The 22,689-nt window shown below is 42.6% G+C and overlaps 1 protein-coding gene across 6 annotated transcripts in view; it reads right to left on the reverse strand.

Annotated features, from left to right (window-relative positions):
- Positions 1–409: 409 nt before the first annotated feature.
- The window catches only part of ADGRB3 (adhesion G protein-coupled receptor B3), a 560,145-nt gene continuing 537,865 nt past the window's right edge, over positions 410–22,689 (reverse strand). For 5 of the 6 annotated variants that reach the window (XM_048496376.1, XM_048496350.1, XM_048496384.1 and 2 more), the window contains 3 exons: positions 16,624–16,659; positions 3,593–3,697; positions 410–1,246 (listed from right to left, as the gene is read on the reverse strand). In XM_048496376.1, coding sequence (XP_048352333.1) covers positions 1,055–1,246; positions 3,593–3,697; positions 16,624–16,659 — 333 coding nt within the window. In that variant the 3' untranslated portion in view covers positions 410–1,054. The remainder of the gene's footprint in view (positions 1,247–3,592; positions 3,698–16,623; positions 16,660–22,689) is intronic. The other variant, XM_048496360.1, reaches the window with a different exon arrangement.

Below are 22,689 nucleotides of genomic sequence, written 5' to 3' on the forward strand. Positions count from 1 at the left end.
AATACTGTTTGTCTCAGCCCTAAACAATGTCATCAAACTTTGTTAAGAAACAGCAGGAAGAAGTATTTCCTTTTACCCCAAACTAGGGTGGCAGTAAAAGAAAAACTTGCATGTTTGTCTATAAATTGTATTTCTGTTGCAAGAAGAAAAAGCATAACACTCACACATAACAGAACTAATGTAGCGGTACTCTGACAAGTCCAATTTACATTGTCTGTTGCCTTCAAATAAGAGAAAAAATAGAATTGCTATCCAAACCTATTATTACATTTCAGAAATCATTAGTCTCACAGGAGTAATAAGTGTGCTATTAAAATTCTCAATGCATTTGCAGCTTCTGTGTTTTAAAGAAAACATTATAAATATGCAAATTTTAGATCAACAAATCCAAAATAAAATGCACTGAAAATACTGATATGTAGACAAAAGTTTATTTACACCATACAACATTTTAAATATTTTATACACAGCTGCAGCAGGAAAAGCTACTCTTGAGCTTCCCAGAGAAAACTGCAATAATAAAGATGTGAAATATATTATTCATATAAAAGTGAGATTATTACTTTATTGCATTTAAAGCAATGAAGAATGTAGCTCAACAGACATTCATTTAATGACGACAAAACTTTGCTTTTTTATATTATAAAGTAAAAAGTGTAGTAATGGCCAAACAGACTGTTATAAACTTTAAAAACTGCATAAATATATACATTGTGCTTCATGGTGAAGTTTTTTGAAAACTAAACCAAATGAAGCTGTTACAACATGAACCGTTGCTTGAGGTTTATCTATAAAGATTTACCTTACAAATCCATTCCACGGGTACTTACAAGACACGATGGTAAGAATTGTACACCTGGGTTCTCCACTAGTTTTGGCTAGTGGGACTATATCATACGAAAAGAAATCACTGACATTTGGCACATGAAGGTCCTGACACACAATTGCCACAATGTTCAGATAGGCATGTCAGGCTTCCCAAGTCTCTGGAGCGTCAGTGCAAATAAAATTGTTCTATGTTTTTGCTTTTGTTTCAGTTTGTTTGCATCTTTCGTTAAACCTCCGTTTGGAAATCACCTTCTTGTACATCTAGAGGCAAATTCAGACACTTCTCCCATTCTGATGGTCTTAGTTCTAATGCATCTTTTGCCTCTGAATCTAATACGTTTATTGTGGTATAATGTTGGTATTCGCTTGTGTTTTTGAAACTGTCCCAGGGAGCCTTGTTGGCTGCTGTTGGATTTTCCTATGAAAGTGAGAAGGCAGAAGGAAAACAAAATTAAGCTTCCTTTTTTTGAGTTTGGATCATTTGAAAACACACTCACACGAGAAACAGACGTCAAAGTGATAAGATGGCTTTGAAGAGAGCCAAACTGGCTGATGTTTAGAGTTGCTCATCTCGTTCCTTTCTATGAGCAATCAGTACATCGGAAGTCTTGCCAGCAGCACTGCCAACACAATTCCCAGCAGTTGGCTTGGAACAGAACATGCAAGGGCTCACTGACCACCAGTGACAGCTGTGGATTTAGTTGCCATTTCCTAACTGAGACTGAGAATCTATTTAGGCTAACGGTGACCCTGCAAGAAAACGTGCTGAAATGTTAATCTCTTCCATACACAGTAATGGGGCATAACATGCCCCAGATTCCAACTGTTCGTACACCATAAATGAATACAGATGCAGCAGGGAAAGAATAGGTTCTATCACTGGAGACCAGCTGTCTGCAGCCCTCCCCCTTTGTCTCTCTCTCATTCTAGGCATTGCTGCCATTTTGCTTGTAGAAAACTTGTACTTTTAACAAAGCAGTCTTAAGCAGTTACACTCTTCAAAGTCTATTACACTATTAATTTTATACCTAGACCAAATAATACTATTTTATAAAAGATGCATCTCAGGAAAAACTCAATTCTCAGGAAAACTCATGGTTTCATCGTTTCTGGAAATGTACATCTTGAGTCCTGTGTCCCTGAGAGGTAATTTTCTTCTCTATGGCCTTAAAGTTTAACCAATGCTGGGGGATGGGGAGGGACTACATTTACTGGATTTGTGTAAGGGTCTGTTACCCCAGTCAATAACAAGTCTCAAGAATGGTTCAGGAGCTTTATTAGAACTGTGTCAGCCCAACAGCCAGATAGCCGAAACTGAAGTTTGGCTCTCTGGCCCAGAGTATATACCTGTAAGTTACAGTTTGACTCATCCCAGAATCCCCCCTCCCTCGCATTCCCATAATATCAGCATGTGAAAGGACAGTGAGAAAGAGACATTGTTTTGGGGACAGGGAGGCTACTCCTTCAGGAAGGCAGATAAGAAGTAGCTGTTAAGCACTATTGCTAGTTACTTGCGAGCGAATGAAAGAGGCCCCATGGCCTTGGGCGATGAAATAGTTGGACCATCTGCTCCAAGGCTGTGTACGTGCGACCTGCCAGGCCAAGCATGGCGCAGGCCTGACAATCTATGTGGCAAGCATGTAAAATATAAAACTACAGAATGCCATTCTTGGTGACTGCCTACCAAGCCAGATGATTCTTCTTCTGGGAAGAGCACAAAAGTTTAATCTGGAATATGTGAGATTAGCAGAAGCTCTCTGTGATGAGGTTGATCAGCTTGGCATGTGTGAACTTACATTTATGCCATTCTTATGGATTTTAAGAGCTACTATAGGCTGATCTCTTTGAATCTCAGCAGATAAGCAGGGTTGGCCCTGGTTAGTACTTGGATGGGAGACCACCAAGGCATACGAGGGTTGCTATGCAGAGGAAAGAAATGGCAAACCACCTCTGTCAGTCTCTTGCCTTGAAAACCCTACTGATTGTAGGTGCTGGTGGAGGGAGGACCATACAGCTTTTCATGTACAATGTAGACAGCCACATAGCCCATTCCCATGCTGCATACAACAGTCCTGCTGAATCAGACCAGTGGTCCATCCAGACCAGCATCTTGTCTCACAGAGTGGCCAGCCAGTTTCCTCTTTACTGTCACCCTCCTGCATGTTGTTGCCTGGCAGCAGAATTTCTGGGACAGGAACAAACAATTTGGTGCCTGCCAATGTCACTTCTGGTAAACCAAAAGTGACACTGTCACGTTGAAGCAACAGGATTCACCCAAAACGGTTACCACCCATTTCCCTCTTGCCACTTTGCTGAGCAGCAGCAGAGAATGGGGGCCTACATTGGGGAGGGGGGTATAACAGGACACCTGTCCTCCCTCCCCACCCCCCCACTCCAACATGAAAGAACCATTAAAAGCATGATGGACATGGAAGAACTGGGTATGTGTAGATCCCTTTCTTCACCCAGGAAGGCGGGAAGGGTCATTTTACCCACACAACAGCTCTAGAAAGTAGGAAAAGCTATTAAGCAAAGCCTCACTCAAGGTGTCTCTCAGTGTACTTTAAACTGGGCCTAGAAGCACATTTTCTACAACCAATCTAATATTCTAACCATTTCACACTGTTTGCTCTCCAAGGGCAATTATTTTGAGGTTTTCTTAAATCTTGATTCTCAGTGAGAAAGGCAGACAGTAAAATAAAAAATAGTTGTGCAGTATAACTTATTGAAGTACATAATACGACAGCAACAAAAAAGTACTTACCATGCTGCCTGATTTTGGTACATCTCGAAATCTGTCTAGTGTCTGAAATTTTTGATTTAATTCCTGAAACAATTCCATGTGCCTCTTCCTCGTATGCATGACCTTCTGCAAAATGGAATATAATTGCTTAATATTTTACAATGAACCACGACATAGTTTTAAAAGAACCATTATTTCTTCCAACTTAATAAAGAAAATTTAATTTGTCTGGGTTGTCTCTTTTCTATAGACATAAGAAATGGAAATGAATTGCATTGGCTCCTGTTTGATCTTAGTAATACACTTCCTGGATTGGGTGTGTTGCCTTTTCTCTCTGCCTTTACTGAACTGCCAAAAACAGTAGCTATTTCTTTTGTCCCGCAACAGATGTGTCATGAATACAGCAGCCATGTCTGCAAAAGTTCTTCTTTGTCAGTTAACCAGTTTTGAAAGAAATGTGCACAATGCTGAAAACGTTAATGTTTTGGAAAATGGCATCATTCAATATTTAATAAGGTGAATGCAATGCTACCAGTACTGCTATGTGCTTCTCATTAAAATAACATCTGTCTGGAATCCAGCATCCAGAATTATCATTGTGATGGATTATGGCAGCGTCAAGGAGTCCCACTACTATGTATGTTCAGTCAACAGTAAGCCCCACAGTGCAGGATTTAACTGCCCCATAGACATGCCAAAGTGTGTGGGCTCCAAGACAGACTACACAAGATGTAAATCACAAGTCTCTGTGCATCCTTAAAGGCTTAGTTGCAAGTACAGTTGCCAGCCTCCGGGGGGGGGGGGGGGGCTTGGAGTTAGCCTGGAATTCTAACTGAGCTGCAGTCAGCTCTTCTGGAGAAAATGGCTGCTTCCAAGGGTGGACTAGACAACATCACATTCCTGCTGAGTTCCCTTCCCTCCCCAGTCTCCTCCCTCCAAGTCTGCAAGAATTTTCCAGTCCAGAGTTGGCAACTCGTAGGTACACCTAAATATTTTCCTTTAAAGGCCTGTGCTGCGAAGTTGTTATGATTTGTGGAATCACAAGGGGGTTGGAAGAGTAAACCCCTTCTCTCTGTTTGGCTCTGACCCAAATGGGGGCCTCAGACGCAGGCAATTAGTTTTAATTTTCAAATTGTTTATTATAGTTCCAACCCCCAAATAGAAAGAATTGAAATAACAAAATTTAACAACAATGACTGCAAATCTCTAAAAGGTTTCCAAATAAATATGTCAAGATGTCGAGATCAATAAATAGCTTAATACAAAATTGGTAAGAATTGTCAGGACTGCAACTCCCAGCATGCACTGGTTCCCGCCTTTTTGGAAAAAGAGCGGGAAAACAAACAGAGAAGCTACATCCCACCGGAGCTTCAGAACCAATGGGAGACCAGGAGCTGGGAGGAGGGGAAAAACACTTTCTCCCAAAAAAGTTTGAATAATAAGGCAGATCCAAATAATATATTTAAGAGACACGTCATGTGAGTAATAACACCAGACATTTTACTTGGTCCTTTACTTAAAATTGCTGTGGTGTCCAGTATATCCCACGTAATTTTTTGTGCGGAATAAGTCACAGCTTGAAGTCCATAGAAAAAAGTATAAGATTTAGGGCCATATCTCATTGTGTTAGCAAAAACAGGCCAATTTAGCTCCTTATTCCATTCATTTCTGAGGTTTTGCATATCATATTATTAACCAGCCTCAAATATTTATTAGCAAATATTGTAGACAGAGATTTTTCAGTCAAATGGAGATCCATGGTGAACACATGAAGTCACCTTATATTGAATCAGACCCAATGGAGTAGTGCCAAGGGGATAGGGGTGTGCACGATGCACCGGGCGTGCGCTGGTGCGAGGTGTGTGTGTTTCGGGACATGGTGGGGGTGGGCGGGAGCAGGACGGGGGAGCAGGGCATACACGTGCCCCGGGCTCTATTGTGCTATGTCCAACAATAGTGGACATGTAATGAAAAAGTTCTGCCCTAGACTGTGGCTGATTAATATGCTAATACAGTTATTTCTACAACCCCTGTTGTTGACATGAAACACTGTGGGGCTTTTAGAATAACACTAGGTCACATAGACCTGGAAAACAAAATCTTTTATGACACTCAGAATGCAGAACTTTTTATTGTCTCTGAAACCTAAACTTTCTCAGAATTATGATATATCATAGGGTAGTGCATGTGGGAAAATGAGGGGAGATGAAAATGATGTCAGATGTGTCCATGTGTTCCCCTTTGTGTCCATGGGAGAGTCACCAACCATTGTGCTATTCAGAGCCTTTAAACTGCTGATATTATAGGGAATGCTCCCCTCTAAATTACACAGAAAGTCTTGTGCAGTTTTTGTCGTTGTAGCTGCTATTGTGACTGTTAATGGCATGCATGACTAATGACATGCAATGGCAGCTGGGCTTCCATATGACAAGTTTCCTGGTAATTTCCTGGTAATTTCATCCCCACACATGACCAAGGTTTTTTCAGTTTTTTAAAAAAAATAAAATAAAATCAGCAATTGAATATTGCTATATTGTTACAATGATATAGTAAACTGTGTATTGCATTTTCTGAATTTCCCATTTTAATCTTTTTTAGTCTCTTTCATTGCAGAGTTATGGCTTTCATCTCATATATCCACAACGAAACTGGCTACAGTCTTTTTTATTTAAAAAAAGAAAGCTGGGGATTCAGAGAGCCTATTATATATTATAATTATATTTAATTACAATTTTTTTTAAACAAATCCTTCATTGGCAAAGGAGAAAGAGGGAAATGGCTGCCTTTTAGACAGGATTGGGAAAATCCAAACTTTCCTACCCACCCAGCAGCCATCCAGGCTTAAGTGTGATGTTTCTCAAATATTCACAGCAAAGAAAGTTTGGGAAAGATCAAAGAAAAGCCTTGGACACTTTGGGAAATGCATGAATGCACCACAAAGAAACATACCAACAGAACTGAACCAGGGGCAAACAACCTGTGTGGAAATGAAAATGACCTATTACTCCATGTCAGTGTGTATAAAGGAGATTCAGGATTTCCCCCCACAATTTATCAAATGATTTACTGTGTTGACATTTACCAAGTGTGAATGCAACTATCAACTTTCGTACTATATATTTTGACAGCACAAAGACTTCAGTCCTTCCTCATTTCAGAGTACTTTCATAAACATGCTTAGAACTGGGCTGCACAAGTACATAATATTGTTGTTCTGAATCTATTAGCACAAGATCAGGGATTATTAGAGCAATTCTGAATTTAAGGAAGTATATTGATAGATTAAATTTTGGATTCTGATGCCTAATGCAGGAACAACATGATTCACAATCTGGAAATGAGACCACAGCAAGCAATTATATACCAATTAACTTCACATGAAATGTGGGGAGAGAACAGGAAACAGTTCTGCATGATTCAGAGAGAGCCTTCTTGCAAAACGTCATGAGTCAAAGAGATAGCTGACCTAGATTTATGAAAGTAGTTTCGCATAAGTGACAAACTGGAGATTTGTGAGATATTAATATTACAGTTGCTAATGCTATGTAGCCAACTCATCCCTATATAAATTTAACAGTGTCTCAGAAGACTGGTTCCACTTCTCAGATGGATATTATTTTAAGTGAGGAGACCCACTTCAGGAAGTGAAACATTTTTCAAATGCAATTTTTTAAAAACACAAAATATCACTGGATTGGGGGGCTGTGTGGTTTCCGGGCTGCGTGGCCGTGTTCTAGCAGCATTCTGTCCTGACGTTTCGCTAGCATCTGTGGCTGGCATCTTCAGAGGATCTCTGAATTCAGAGGATTCAGAGGATGCCAGCCACAGATGCAGGCAAAACATCTGGAGAGAATGCTGCTAGAACACGGCCATACAGCCCGGAAACCACACAGCACCCCAGTGATTCTGGCCATGAAAGCCTTCGACAATACATTATCACTGGATTGTGAATGAAAGGCTACAATCAAGTTCAGTTACTGGTTAAAAAGCCAACAACCCTGAAGTAAACATTTCATGGCAAGGTTGGACAGGCTAGATCTCTAAGACCCAAATGACACAGACGGGCATGGGATAATCTGTGGTCACACATGCCATTGTAGATGAGAATTTCACAGTTTAAATTTTGCCATGAGGGCACAGCAGCAGCTTGAAACCTTGTTTTCAGGGGGGGCTGCTTTGACAATTGAAAAGGCATTTTGGGGGAAACCAAACTGCATGGCAGTAATGTGCCACAGCCCTTGCAGCAATTTTTAAACTACGGCACTTCAATTCTTGTTTAAAATGGTGTTGGCGATTGCAGATTGTCCCGTGCCAGCCTATAACATGCACTTTGGGTCTAATAAGATTCCAATCTAGGACTGCCAACTCTGGCTTAAGAAACCCTTAACAATTTGGGTATGATGCCTGGGGAGGACCAAATCAGGGTAATGGAGCGAGCTCAGCGGGGATATGGTGGTATAGATTCTGCCCTTCAGAGCTGCCATTTCCTTGGAGTTTACCCCTGTAATCAGGAGATCAGTTGTAATTCTGAGAAAACACTAGGCCTCACTCTGAGGTTGGTAACCCTAATTATAATCTTTAGGACACTAATTGGTTGATAACTTCCAATTAAATTAACAAGATTTAACTAAGCACAGTCCTGGGAGATTAGTGGACAGAAATTAACTGAACGGTAGCCTTTTAGGAGCTTCTAATGGGTTGGAGGCTGTAAAAATGTCTGCCCTGCTGAAAATGTCAGCCTTGCATTCCCCTTTTCCTCTCTCTTTGTAATTGCAGAGAAGCAAATGGGCGCCATGATGGTGATTTCCGCACAGCAGAAATAAAATGCCCTGCAGACATTTTAAATTGTCTGTTTTGGCTTTTCTAGTTCACACAAAGCCCGCCAAAAACAGCCCGCCAAAACATATCTTTTTTAACTCCCCTGCTGCTCAGAGCTCTTGTCAGTTTCATTGGTGCACGTGCTATTTTGTGTGCTGTTGAAGCAGAGACATAGCAAAGGAGAAAAGCGTCCAGTGCACTGGTGCGTCCTCCGCCCCGTCCCACCCTGGAACGCCCCCGCCCCACTCCAGAATGCTCTCGCCACATCCCCACAAGGGGCACGCGCCTGGTGTGTTGCACACCCCCGGTCCCCTCGGAGCTATGCCTCTGTGATGAAGAAATCCTCTGTGCCTCTGCCATTCGGTGAAGGTTTTCCACGGAGGTTTCCTGTGCTTGCAGCTCATCCGCACATGATTTCACTGTAAAAAGTACATGAATAAAATTTGTTCTACCTAGTGATGCTGTGCACATGTTGTTTTTCCTTTTTTTGTTTTGAGCGGAATGTCTGAAAAACCAAAAGTGATACAAATATGCACATATTGCAGACAGACCCCTCAAAACAAACAACAAGAAAAGAAAAACAACATGTGCATGGGATTGCTAGGCAAAACAAACTTTATTCATCTCCTTTTTACACAGAAATTGTGCGCAGATGAGCTCTAAGCATATGAAACCTGCATGGCAGGTGCAAATGGCGAAAATGAAAGTAGGAGGTTTGGATGGAGGAAATAAAGTGTTTCCTGCCTGCTTTTGTTCGTTCAGCAGGCAGGAAACATCTTCAACCCAGGTGAGGAAAAAATATTGCTGGTTAAGTGATTTTTGAAAAACCCTGATTGAATTGAATAAAATCTTCTCAAGGCATTTTAGGGGACAGAGTTGTGCAAACCTTATCCCCCAAACCCTTTTTGAAACATCCTCAAGATGTTTTATTTCTGCTGTGCAGAAATCACCGATGTTATTGTTTCTCTGCCCAGCAAAAAATAGCCTATGGGTAGGGCAAGGAAACTCACTAGGAGACTTCTTTATTTTCCTGAATATTTGCTACATGCAGAAGGTTCTGAATCACTCTATAGTACCAGACCTTAGGTATGAGTTATTTCTTCTTCTAATGCAATTCTGGGATGCAGCAATAAGAATATATTGTCTAGATCGAGGAAAGTAATTGTACCACTCTACTTTGGATTGGTCAGACCTCACTTTGAGTACTGTGCTCAGTTCTGCACTCCTCAATTGAAGAAGGATATTGATAAGCTGGAATATGTCCAGAGGAGGGCAACCAAAATGGTAAAAGGTCTGGAATCCATGCCCTATGAAGAGAGGCTTAGGGAGCTGGGGATGTTTAGTCTAGAGAAGAGAAGGTTAAAGGGGAGGGGATGATAGATATGTTTAAATATTTGAAGGGATGCCATGACAAAGAGGGACCAAGCTTGTTTTCTGCTGCCTCAGAGACTAGGACATGGAGTAATGGATTCAAGGTGCAGGAAAAGAGATTCCATCTAAACATTAGGAAGAACTTTATGACTGTCAGGGCTGTTTGACAGTGGAATTCACTGCCTTGGAGAGTTGTACAGTCTCCTTCTTTGGAGGTTTTTAAACAGAGGCGGAATTGGCATCTGCAAGGGGTGCTTTGATTGTGTGTTCCTGCATGGCAGGGGGTTGGACTTGATGGCCCTTTTGGTCTCTTCCAGCTCTATGATTCTCTCTTCCCTACCCTACCCTATGAGACAAAGGCCCTTTCTATACAATTAATTAAAAACATTTTGAGGCAGGAAATAAAATGTTCCCATTATGGAATTCTGCATTGTTTTTACCCCAAAATGTTTTATTTTTAGCCTCAAAATATTTCAAATGAATCCCCCTTTTAAAACGATTCTCTGGCTGAAATGTTTTGAAAACATCTTCAATAGCTGTGTGAACTATTGACTACATTTCCCATGCTTCTCTGCTTCCCTGAACTTCCTCCTTGAGGCTGCATTCTAATGTCTAATGTCACTCAGCTTCCCCTTGCCTATTTGTTTGCAGCATTTCTCTGTTCTTAATTTGGGGGGAGGGAGTCTTTGAAGCATCAAGTATATGAGGAGTATAGAATGCAACATGAGACTGTGAAGCATTGAAACATTGACACAATACAGAACTTAAAAAATGAAAAGGGAAAAAAAATCATGTAATGGTGACCAGGAGTTATTTCCAGGTAGTGAGTGCAGACAAAAGGGGGGGGGGATTGAAAATGTTTTACAAATGTTTTTCAAACATTTTAGGAAATTTGTGCAGAAAGGGAAGGCAAAAGAAGGCAGTGGGCAACTATTTTCCAACTATGTGTGGAAGATAATTGACTAGGAAATAATCTAGGGCAATTTCCTGGGGAATAAGCTGGTCTAGGCCAGAGGCGTAGCTAGGGAAAATGGAGCCTGGTGCAAAATCTGAGTTTTGCTGCCTTCCCCCACGATATTCATTTGTGTTTTTTGTATTTTCAGTGGGTTTTTTTTTCAGTTTTTGGTCTGCAGGGGATGCAGTTTTTAGGCTAGCAGCATCAAAATTTCAGGGTAACTTTAGGAGACTATCCTAATGATACCAGCCAGGTCTGGTGAAGTTTGGTTCAGGGGGTCCAAAGTTACGGACTCTCAAAGGTGTAGCCCCCATCTCCTATTAGCTCCCATTGGAAACAATGGGGGATGGGGCACCCCCTTTGGGAGTCCATAACTTTGAACCCCCTGAACCAAACCTCACCTAACTTGGGTGGTATCATCAGGAGAGTCCCCCGAAAACTCTCAGAAATTTTGGTGCTACTAGCCTAAAACCTGCGCCCCCTGCAGGTAAAAAACTGAAAAACACTAAAAATACCAAAAAACTGAAATTTTTGCTGCCCCCCAGGTGCGTGCCCAGTGCAACGCACACACCCTGGCCCCCTTGTAGTTCCGCCTCTGGTTTAGGCTCAACTCATAGTATCTCTCCAGCTAAGGGAGGATCACATTGATCCCCTGGCACTGCTGACTTTGCTCTTGGCCATCCTAATCCTGATGCTCAAACCAGGTACGTGGACCTTACAGCAGCTGGAAAACTGAGTGACAACTCTATTGTGGCTACACTGCCATCCATGCTCCTCATTTGTAGCCTCAGTGATGTTTGTGGTGCTCTGGTTCAGTGCTGCTTTCCAGAAGTTCCAAAAAGATGCAGCAGTTAGGAGACTTAACACAATGTACAGGCATTTTTATAGACACTTTGATAGACAACTGAAAATACATCACAAGAACAAAATGTTTTGGACATGCATGATATTATTTATTAGATTCAGAATCTGCTCTCCTTAGCAGCAGGAAGGATGTCTTCAAATCAGTTGCCATAGAGAAAAATTCTCAGAAAGAACCACACTGAATTTCTGACCTTCTAAAGGGCACCGTATGACTCACAATTCCTGCACAGTTCTGTGATTATATAATTTTTCCTTGTACTTAAAAAAAACTGTAATTGCTTGATTGGTTGGTGAATGTGTCTTGTGCTTCTTAGTATTCAGTTTCATAAATGTAGTTAAATGAGCACCTTTAAGAACTTTTTTCTTTCTGTTCACTGACAAAGTGGGCATAGTATTGGTGATCTAGTGAGTCCAAAATTTGAAACGCTTTAGTTTGTATTTGCCTTTTTTTCTCATTTCATGTACAAAATAGTCCTGTGTCAACAATAGTTCTTGTGAGATCAAGACATGGAGGGGGAGGGAATGAGAATATAAAGTAAAGTAAAGTTCCCTCTTCAGTCGTGATCGACCCTGGGGTACCACTGCAAGCAGTGATTTCATAGGCAAGCCATTTTTGTGGGGTAGTTTGCCATTGCTTTCCCCGGCTATTCTTTACCCCCTAGCTATGTGCTAGGTACTCATTTACCAACCAAGGAATGGATAGATGGCTGACCATGAGCCAGCTGCCAGGATATCTGACCCACAGGGGGCTCGAACTCCTGACCATATGAGTGGCAGTGCAAGCACTTAACCACTACGCCACGCGGCTCCTATAAAGTAGCAGGCTCCAAACTCCATCAGTGGGTGGAGGATTGCTGCTCTGTGCCTTGTCACCCCTAAAATTGTCATCTGCATATGGGTAATGTTTCTACAAAAGACCAGAATCATAATGAAGTCAACAAGCTATCAGTGCTTCTCTATTTCCACTTCATGAACTGGTCTGGTATTTCTATAGCACCAGGTACCATTTATTCTTCGGACATACTGATTATCAGCTTTCTCTTTGTGCTCAGGAAGGGGCCAGAGCAGGGGCCTGCAACCTGCGGCTCTCCAGATGTTCATGGACTACAATTCCCATCAGCCCCTGCCACCATGGTGGCAGGGGCTGATGGGAATTGTAGTCCATGAACATCTGGAGAGCCGCAGGTTGCAGACCCCTGGGCCAGAGGATCTGCTTGGCAGGCAGAAAGTCCACATTCAATCCTTGTTATCAACTGTTAAAAGTATCATGGAACATGTCTGGAGTTGTCAACTGGAAAAATTCCTCAAGATTTGGGGATATAGTCTATGGAGGATGGGGTATGAGGAGGGATCTCAGTGGGGAATAACATCACAGATTTTCGGCAGCATGGGATGGCAAAAAAACACACAAAAGCCTCTTTGTTGCTGGAAAGCCCTTATTGGTGGCATAAGTCCAAAGCTCTGGGTGCTGGTGTAGCAGAGGCAATAACTAGGAGGAAGCCGTTTAGCATCAGATCCTTCCCTGGCCTTGCCTCTGGACCACCCCTGCTACAGTGGCAGGGAGTGGTGGTGCAGGAATGCTGGTGCAGCACTCTGCGTCACATTCGACTGCTGTGGAGGCCCCGGTGGGCATCCCGCAGGTTGATCCATCCCTCCACAAGGCAAGTACCCAAGGACCCTGTACTGCCTGTGCTGCCTCCAGAAGGCAAATACCCAAGTCCCCTGTGCTGCCTCCAGCGGCAGATTTGCCCCCTCCCCGCTTCCCAGATGTGGCTCTTTGCCTTGTTAAAATGCTCAGAAACAAAGGGACAGTCTGCAAATTCTGCTTCCTTCATTTTGGCAACATTGCCTGGGAGAAGTCGTATCTGTAGAATTTCTGTCTCTCTTCCAACACTTAAAGATCACCTTAAATAGAGTCACTTTAAGAAGGAACTTGATATCCTATGGTGAATGAGGTGAAAAATAGTAATTGAGTACTAAGCAAACTCAATGGAGATAACGTATGCAGAAAGCTACCAATTATAATAGATTCCTGAATTTGCAAGATTTTCCATTCCACAGTCTGTGCTTCTTCCTCAATTCATGGCAATGTAGTCTATATTTTGAGGCTGCTCAGGAGTGTTATCAATTTCCAGGAAAACATCAGACCATAAAATCATTTCCTGTGCCAGTGATCCATTAACCCTACTCCAAATCAGATCATTTTGGTAATCTGTATCCAGTTGATGTACAATGCATATTTAATTTTACTTGCAATGAATGAAAAATTTGTCATACAAGTTAAGATCATCCATTGTGGGATCAAATGTTGCCGTGTAGTAATGGTGTTTGTGTGTGTGTGTGGGGGGGCAGTTTCTAATTTTCAGGTCCATACCATTATCCAGTGTTTTTAAGAAATCTAGTTGGAGGAACAGTATAGATTTTCTTGCACTAGAAGCACTTAATTATGAAAAACTGATGAAATTGCTTTGTTTTTCCTTTACTCTCTGCTTTAGAAAAAAGCCTCATGCGTTTTGCTCAGCACTAGAAACAAATCTGAATGACTGCTTGAATGTGTATTTTCAAAAGGAGATTGCTGTTCGCCAGTGACGAAGGCAGGGGGAACTGCACTGAGGGCATGAGCTACCCACATGTCCCTTTCTTTCCCGCTCCCGACATGCTCTACCCCTGAAACACCCCTGCCCCCACCCCGACACGTGATGGCAATAGTGGTGCTCGGGACAAGCCGCCCCGGATATCCCCATTGCCGCTACACGTCTGCTGTTTGCCCAGTAACCTTGGTGCAACTTGAGATGTTTGCTGTATTTAGAATGCCTCAATATACGGAGACTTTTACAACCTGCACTTAGAACATTGATACTTTACCCAAAACATCATTTTTCTCCCTCTTCACTTTTAACATTTTTTATACTAAACACATAGCCTTAAAAAGAATTTCTGGAAAACCTGAAAGATTACTCACTGCTCATACCATTTTAGCAGGTCTCAATGAAAAAATATTACACCAATGTTGTTTTTGCATTATTTTCTAATGGCTCAGTACCAGCCACCTGCTTTTTTGTCAGTTCTTGACACTACCATTTTGAACACAGCATTCTCATCACGTAAATGATAGTGGTGAAGCAGAGTCTTTCCTGAAATCCAAGAGGATTCTTCATAGCATATCTTGCCCTGTTTACTGTCTATGCATGTTCTCATTAATATGGATGATTTTTCAAGTTACAGTTAGTACATGCTTCTCAAACGATGACAAAGTGCTCCTAAGTGTATATTGGCTATGCAAACATTGTGAGGCTTCAGCTTCACAAGAACACATAATTAATTATATCAGGTAGTTAGCTTGCATGAACAGAAAACTTATGCACAAACCAACATCCCACAAATCTTTCTTATCCACCGAATCACTAGAAGTAAATGTGTGTGTGTGGTGGGGTGTGTGTGTGTGTAATGTTCACACCTCCACTCTTAACATATTTCTTGAAAGTGAAATCCATGGAAATCAATGATATTTATTTTAAATTAACAGATGTCACGTCAGGGTTGTGTTAACCCAATAAAACCCATTAATCTCATAGATCGTTCTAGTGAGTGATTATGTCAACGACTCAACTACCCTCAATGGATCTGGAGATAAAAATCAACTAAATAACACAGCCTGTGCTTATCACTTTCTTCTCCACCATTTAGCAATCTACAGTGCAATCCTCCAATTAGTTATTCCAATCTAAGCATACTGATTTCAGTGTGCATAGACTGGAGTAACTCCGTATAGGACTTCATTGTAAGCATAAATATAAAATGGCCTGAAGGCAGCTCAGTGTGAAAAACAGACGCTTACAATGTTTATGGTAAAGGAACCAGGGACAAAGCAAATAGTTTGCCCACAGAAGGTTGAATGCTTCTTCAGTTTAAAGTGTGTCAGCTGGCTGGGTTGAGAGCCTAAAGAATACTGCCAGTCAGAGACCCTACTGAGTGAAATGGACCAATGTTTGTAACTTTCCTGATCAGCCTGATCAGGTCTGGTCACCACTGGTGACCTGGTATTCTACGTTCACTGATGAGTCCCAGGGGCCAGAAATACCAGGTATAGGATCATGTGCAAAGGACATGACCACTTCTCTCTCTCTCTCTCTCTCTCTCTCTCTCTCTCTCTCTCTGGAGATGTCTGTGATGCATTCAGCCTTCGGTCTGTATTTCTAAAACAATGGGAATGGGATGCATGCATGATCCTCTGTGCTCCCTGACCAATGTCCACTTCAGCATGCAATGGGGCATTCTCATTATTAGTTGGAAAGTATCCAGGCTAGTGCCTTGTTAGCTGCCGGCGGGTTTCTTTAATCCAGTTCCAACCTCACAGTTCACCAATGGCCATCTTGCAGCAAAAGGTATTTAAAAGCATACAGAAGCTGTAGGCTTCTTCTCTCACAGGGGAAGCCATAATCCTCCAGAGAGGTGGCAACCTTGAAATTTAGTTCAATTTAATTTATGGGGAAGGGAAGGGGGTGAGCCAGAATGGTATAACGGTTAAGGTGTCAGACTAGGGTCTGGGAAATCCCCACTCTGACATGGAAACTTGCTGGGTGGCTTCAACCTTGGCAAGTATTTGGATGGGGGACTTGCAAGAAATACCAAGGTTGTGATATGGTGGCAGGCAGTGGTAAACCACTTCTGAATGTCCCTTGTCTTCAAAACCCCACTAGGGGTAGCTGTAAGTCAGCTGTGACTTGATGGAAAAGTAGGGAGGGATGGTTCATGCAGCTCTGAAGACGTGGAGCTGTGGAAATAGTTTTCCTTTAAATCTCTAGTTTTCTATTTCTTTTTGAATCTCAGCAAGAAAGGCAGACTATAAAGTAAGAAAGTAAATATAAATGGGACAAAGGGCAAATTTGCAAATACAAAAAATACAATTAAACTACAAAAGTTTTTATAAAGTGAAAGCATTTTCCCCACATTTACAATCCATTAAAGCAAACCTGCCCCATTCATTTTACTTTAAATCAAATGCAGTTTGAACTAGCAGCAATAGTAATGTAGGTAAACTTACTTCAAAGTCGAGGTCCGAATAACGTGATTTTCTTCTCTATTAAACACAGGAAGAGGAAAAAAGAACAACCATGTGAATTTTGAACTGCACTTGTTCTAAACATCTCTATTTTCCTTCACTTAACATTGATATTTTTAAGCTTAGTCTCCTTCAACATTTGGTGGAACTGTAGCAGTCTGTCAATACCAGATTCCATTTGCTTACCACATAGGGGACCTCCGTATCAAGATACCTTCTGTTAAATTACTGCTCCAGTTTTTTTCAAAAGCAACACATTACTGATAGTGTCCCAAACTATCTAGAATTGGGTTTTTGTTTTTACCGTTAGATAGTTTTCACAGTAATTTCACAAAGAGGTCCACATGGGTCTTGCCTGGGTGGACAATGGTATATACTTTTTTCAAATCATGGTTGGTATTTTTGAAAGGGAAATGCACAAAAATGTCTGCTGTGCATTGAACCATTTGCCTGTGCTTAGCCGTGTAGATCTACCCTAGAAACACCTGCTGACCACACACTTTCATCTGGCTACAGTGGTGTACCTGTTAGAGGGACATGTGGGGTCACATGTCCTCGGGTGCCACCCATTTGATCATGTGGGAGGCACAAAATCATGCCCCCCCCACATGATCAAGCCATGGTCAAGGTACAGACACCCCTGCTAGCACGGCAAGCCCCTTGAGTGAGGTAGGCACAGACTCCAATGGAGGTGTGGGGCCGCAGCAGCTGTTGCCAGGCCAGGAGACCACTGTGGCCCCACCAGGCACTCCTGGATGGGCCTATGGGAGGCTCCCAGTCAGGTGCTGGCCACCACTGCCTGCCGGCCCCCCACCTCTATCGGAGGTCATGCCTGCCTCACTCGAGGGCCTCAAGCAAGGCAGGCACAGCATCCAATGGAGGTGGAGGGCTGACAGCAGCTGGCACCAGGCTGGGAGCTTGCCGTGGGCCCTCTGAGTGCCCCTAAATGGGCCCACAGCAAGCTCCCAGCCCGGCATCAGCTGCTGCTGCCTGCCGGCCTCACCACTAATAGGGGCGCACTGGGGGGGATTGCCCCGGGCGCCATTTATTGCTGGTATACCTCTGTCTGGCTATCTTCTGACAAGAACGCCATTAAAACTTGGCCCCTGTTATTATAGAGATTTCAAAGCCTGCTTTTGGACCCAACAGTTTCATCTGTCCCAGCCTGGATCTGGCAACCTTCCCTCCACGCAATCCCCTTCTAGTGGGCGGGGGGGGGGTGCGGGGGGCTGGCTACCCTATACATAAAAGTTTGAACATTGAGAAGAGTGCTGTTTTGCCAAACATATAGGGAGATACAATGCCTTTGGACACCACATACTAAGTGCAGGTCAGTACAGAGGAATGATATGTGGCGTGATTTTGAGCTGGCAGATGCTGGTGGGGGAGACAACCTTTCTGAATTGTCATTTTTTATTACAAGAGGATTATCCAGTTGGCCTGTGAACAGTGCTCCTGTGAACTGGCCTGTGAATACCTGTGAACAGTCTTCCCATGACTGCAAGGGGCTGTCAAAAATGTTTCTCTATGTGGGCAGTCCCACACCCACTGGTGTGAAGGAGGATGCAGCTGAGAAATATCCCCTAAATGTACAATTGTTTAATAGCTGTGGTTCCCCACAAATGGGTTGGATCCTGCCAGGTTCTTGCTCAATGCTTCTCTTTGCTATAGTCCCTGCCCAGCATGGCTTTTGTGCAGGCAGGTTCTGCAGCGTCCTTTTTGAGTGGCTGAAGGGTACATGAACCCACACGTGAAGGTGATTTATTCTGAATCACATCATTGGTCCTTTGAGTTCAGTATTCTCTACTCAGACTGGCAGGTTTTCAGATAGCAGTCCTTCACATCACCTACTGTATGGTCCTTTTAACTAGAGATGCTGAGGATTGAAACTGGCACATTCTGCATGCCAAGCAGTTGCTTGATCACTGGACCACACCTTCTCCTTGTTTCATCAGTGGATCTAACTCAAAGTCCTCCCACCAGATATTGTGCCAATAGCTCAGAAATAGTTTTCTCCTGGACCTCCTCAGCAGCTACTTCCTCCCATGCCACCTCAGCAGCAGCTAGTAACCAATCACATCCTACCACAAGACAGCCTAGGATCCCAGTTCAGCCCTATGAGTCTCTCCCAGCAGCCATCTGGGGAAATAGTTTTCTCAATTGGATGAGTGAAACCAGCACCTGCCCAAGGTGACAGAGCATCATGGTAGAGATGTTTTTTTTTGTTTAAACTGCATTTTTGCTTTATTTTGAAAGCTGAGGGTCTCCACATATAGGAGAAAAGCAAAGCATAAATACTGAAATAATAAATACATTTTAAGTACAATATTCTGTTGCTTAGCAATGCTCTGTTACTAAGGATGTTATTCCCTTGCCATTGAACAAGCTTACTGCAGTAGGAATAGTATGTGGCATCTGTTTAAGTGAACAGTATTTTATTTTACTTCCGCAGAGGTCTCATTTTATCATCTTAATGCAGATATGCTAATGCAATCCTATAAAAATAAGTTTGGAATACCATCTCATTCCCAGCAATGCCCCCAACTTCACTGTAACATTTTTTGCCTTTTCAGTCCTTTCCCCTCTTCACTTTCAGAGGGGCTCCAAGAAGACCCCTTTTGTTCCAGCACAAAAAAGGAAGCATGGAGTGGCTGTGGAGCATCCAGTCTGGTGGTGGGTCAGAACTTCTGCTTTCTTCTGCCACCTGTCTCTGCTGTACTCACTGATCCTTCAACAGTCTATGTGGGGTTTCTATACCCCTTGTGAAAGCAGCCCTATGGCTGTGGGCCTGAATATGATAAGCCATATGGTAAGCCATTTGGCTCCCTTTGCCTGAACTTGTCAGTGTGATTTAGGGCATATGGCGCATGATAAATATGCCAAACGGAAAATGAACTTCTAATTGTTTTGGTTTTGTTTAAAGGGGAAAAGGATATGGAATGAACACATACCATGAATACTCTTAACACACTGTGCTGCCTGCTACCCTTTATTTAATAATACTGTGTTGATGACGTGAGAATCTTGGGGTTATTTTCAAAAGACAAAGATATGCATGGGGGGAATTCAGCTGTTCAGGAACAACTGATGTAAATCTGTCTGTGGGAATCATAATCAACCTTTTTTTGTAGAACCTTTTATATCATTTCAGTTGTGTGGCTTCTTAAAATGTATGAGTCCTGGTCGTTCTGTGGCCTTTTGGCACCTCTGGCACATATGCTCTGTTCAAAATTTCCACAGAAGCAATTAAAACACTTTGCGCCAGCTTCTGTTTCCAAGGCACAAATTATGTGTCTGCAATCCAACTCAAATACTATTGTATCTGAGGGCCGATATTTTCACAGCAAAGCATGTATCTGTGCCATAGCAAAGCTAACTCTTTGTGTTAACTCCTTCACAACTGTCCATTGTTTTAGGAAACAATGAGATAACTTTAAGGCAGGGAGCAATTTAGTAACAAAGTTGGCTACAGTGTTGCTGAATAAGGTTACAGTTACCAAGGACAGGATTTGCATATACAACTCTATGTGACAGATTTTTTTAAAAAAGACAGATTTTTTAAAAAAAAATAAGAGAAAGGAAAAAGAACTTATGCAAGATGCATAAACTTCTGCTCTAAATCAGAGGCAGCATTAAAAGTAAGCAAACACCAATTAATCAAAGTCATTAGGCATACATTAGGATGGGTGATGCCCAAGAAACTGTTCATTAAGAATAATGGCATGAAATTAAGAAAGAGCATCTAGGCTGACTGCCAAGCTAAAATGTTTCTTATTAGTTAGTCTAACCATTAAAGAGCTAGCATGGTGTAGAGCAGGGGTCTGCAACCTGCGGCTCTCCAGACATTCATAGACTACAAATCCCATCAGCCCCTGCCAGCATGGCCAATTGGTGTGAGGATGGGCCAATTGGCCCATGCTGGCAGGGACTTATGGGATTTGTAGTCCATGAACATCTGGAGAGCCGCAGGTTGCAGACCCCTGGTGTAGAGGCTAAGAGTGCTGGACTCTAATCTGGAAAACCAGGTTCAGTTCCCCACTCCTCCCCATGAAGTCTGCTGAGTGACTTTGGGCCAGACACTGAACTTTCTCAGCCCACGCAGAGGCAGGCAATGGCAAACCACCTCTGAACCCCTCTTCCCTTGAAAACTCTATAGGGTTTCAATAGGTCAGCTGTGACTTGACAGCAGACACACACACACAATCTGACTGGAGTGGATTAAAGTAGTCACATATTTAACATTAGGTTGGGCAGGTTGTTTGGGTGGCGGAGGGAGGGCAACTGTAATCTTATTATATAAAGGTCTAGCCATGGTGATAATGACTCACTTCCAACCAGTCGCCATGCACAGCTCACTTCCAGTCAATCGCCACACATACCCGACTTGGGAACAGGGCTTACACAGAACAGGTGAAAAACAACACAAACAAAACAGAAGAATGTGGCAGTTAACCACTCTCTCACACAGTCACCCTTCTCCCTGACTGATGAATAATAACAGTCACTGTAGTGTCTGCAGCTGCCTGAAGAGCAGCAGGGTCAGGCATTGCCCCCCCGGCCCTCTCCCCATTGGAGGGCCACAACTGTTGGAGGCCACAATTGTGGTGTGGTGATATAGACATTCAGGAAGAAGAGCAGGCATCCAGGAATAGGAGGAGAAGGAAGAGGGAGCTGGAGACATAGGGCCAAGGGGGGAGGAAAGGCAGGAGGAGTCATCCTCCTTGGTGGGTGCCATTAACCCTTGCATGCCAATGCATCTGGGAAAAGAACAAGGATGAGTGACATGGGGTCAAGGAGAGAAGAAAGGCAGGAGAGATTTCTTTGTACAACAGGCTTTATTGCTAGTCTATTAATATTCCTATATTGTCAGAAGATGATGTCCCAGTGGAGCTTTTCCATTTCTTACTTCTATGGGTTTATGACAAAAATAAAGACCACATTCAAGCAGACAGCCTCCTAGGCAGCTAGAGCAGGGTGGGGAGCAAAAGCTCTCACAGGGAAATACTGAGGCAAAAATTCATTTTGAGTCATTTGGGCTTCAGACTGATCATGTAGAATTTTTGCTGCATAATTCCAGAACAACTTTGAACTCTGCTCACCGGAGGGCAAAAACAGAGTAGTGCTGAAGGATAATTTTCCTACACCAGCTTGTGCTAAGCTGCTAGCAACAGGAAGAAATGGCTCCCGCTAAATGACTAATGCAATCTCTCCTTCTGTGAAACAGGCTCAATGCCTGCTGTATTCCTTATTCTAATTGGCTACCTGATTAATTACATAAGATACCGCTCAAGATATGCTATAGAGTGCAGACTATAATTGAAATGAGAGATACAATATTATGGTGAAGTTGTACCCATGTTTCCATTAATATAAATCCTTATTATCAGTGGTTTTATAATTTTCTCTGAGATTAAACTTGACATGCAGGATCCCAGCCCAGGAGAGGATTTCCTTTCCTTTCTACAAAATTAACTGGGTGGCTGGGAGGGTGGGGGTGGGGGGATCTTTCAGTATTTTAGAGATTTAAGCAAGCCCTTGAATACATGATTCGGTTTTTCCTGCTGCCTTAAACTCTCTTTTGTATGCATAACTCTTTTTGAGAAGCTCAGCTTAGAGAACTGAAATACAAGATTTTCAAGCTATTAGTCACTAATAAAAGATAGTCATAGAGGAGTGATTTTGTAGGAATAAAAATACTACATGTGCGGAACCTCTCAATTGCTAAAATGTATCTGGAAGTTTTATTACATGGCTTGACTTTATGTCTGAAATAAATATGGGATAATCAGTTCTTCCGCTTTATTATATAGAAGTAACTCATAACTATGTGGAAGTTACTCATGAAAACCTATTTAACTAACATGCCACACACTCCTGCTTATTCTTTTAGTTTGTCTAAAATTTGTTGAATGCTGACAGACATGTATTGAACACTGCACAATGATGTAGGTATAGATTTTTTATGGGAGGGTTCATGGGGCGGGGGCATGCCCCCACCCCCCCATGGGGGCGTGGCCACACCTCCCCAAGCCCCGTCCCCAGCCTCAG

Source organism: Sphaerodactylus townsendi, linkage group LG01 (assembly GCF_021028975.2).
Source record: "Sphaerodactylus townsendi isolate TG3544 linkage group LG01, MPM_Stown_v2.3, whole genome shotgun sequence".
NCBI lineage: Eukaryota > Metazoa > Chordata > Lepidosauria > Squamata > Sphaerodactylidae > Sphaerodactylus > Sphaerodactylus townsendi.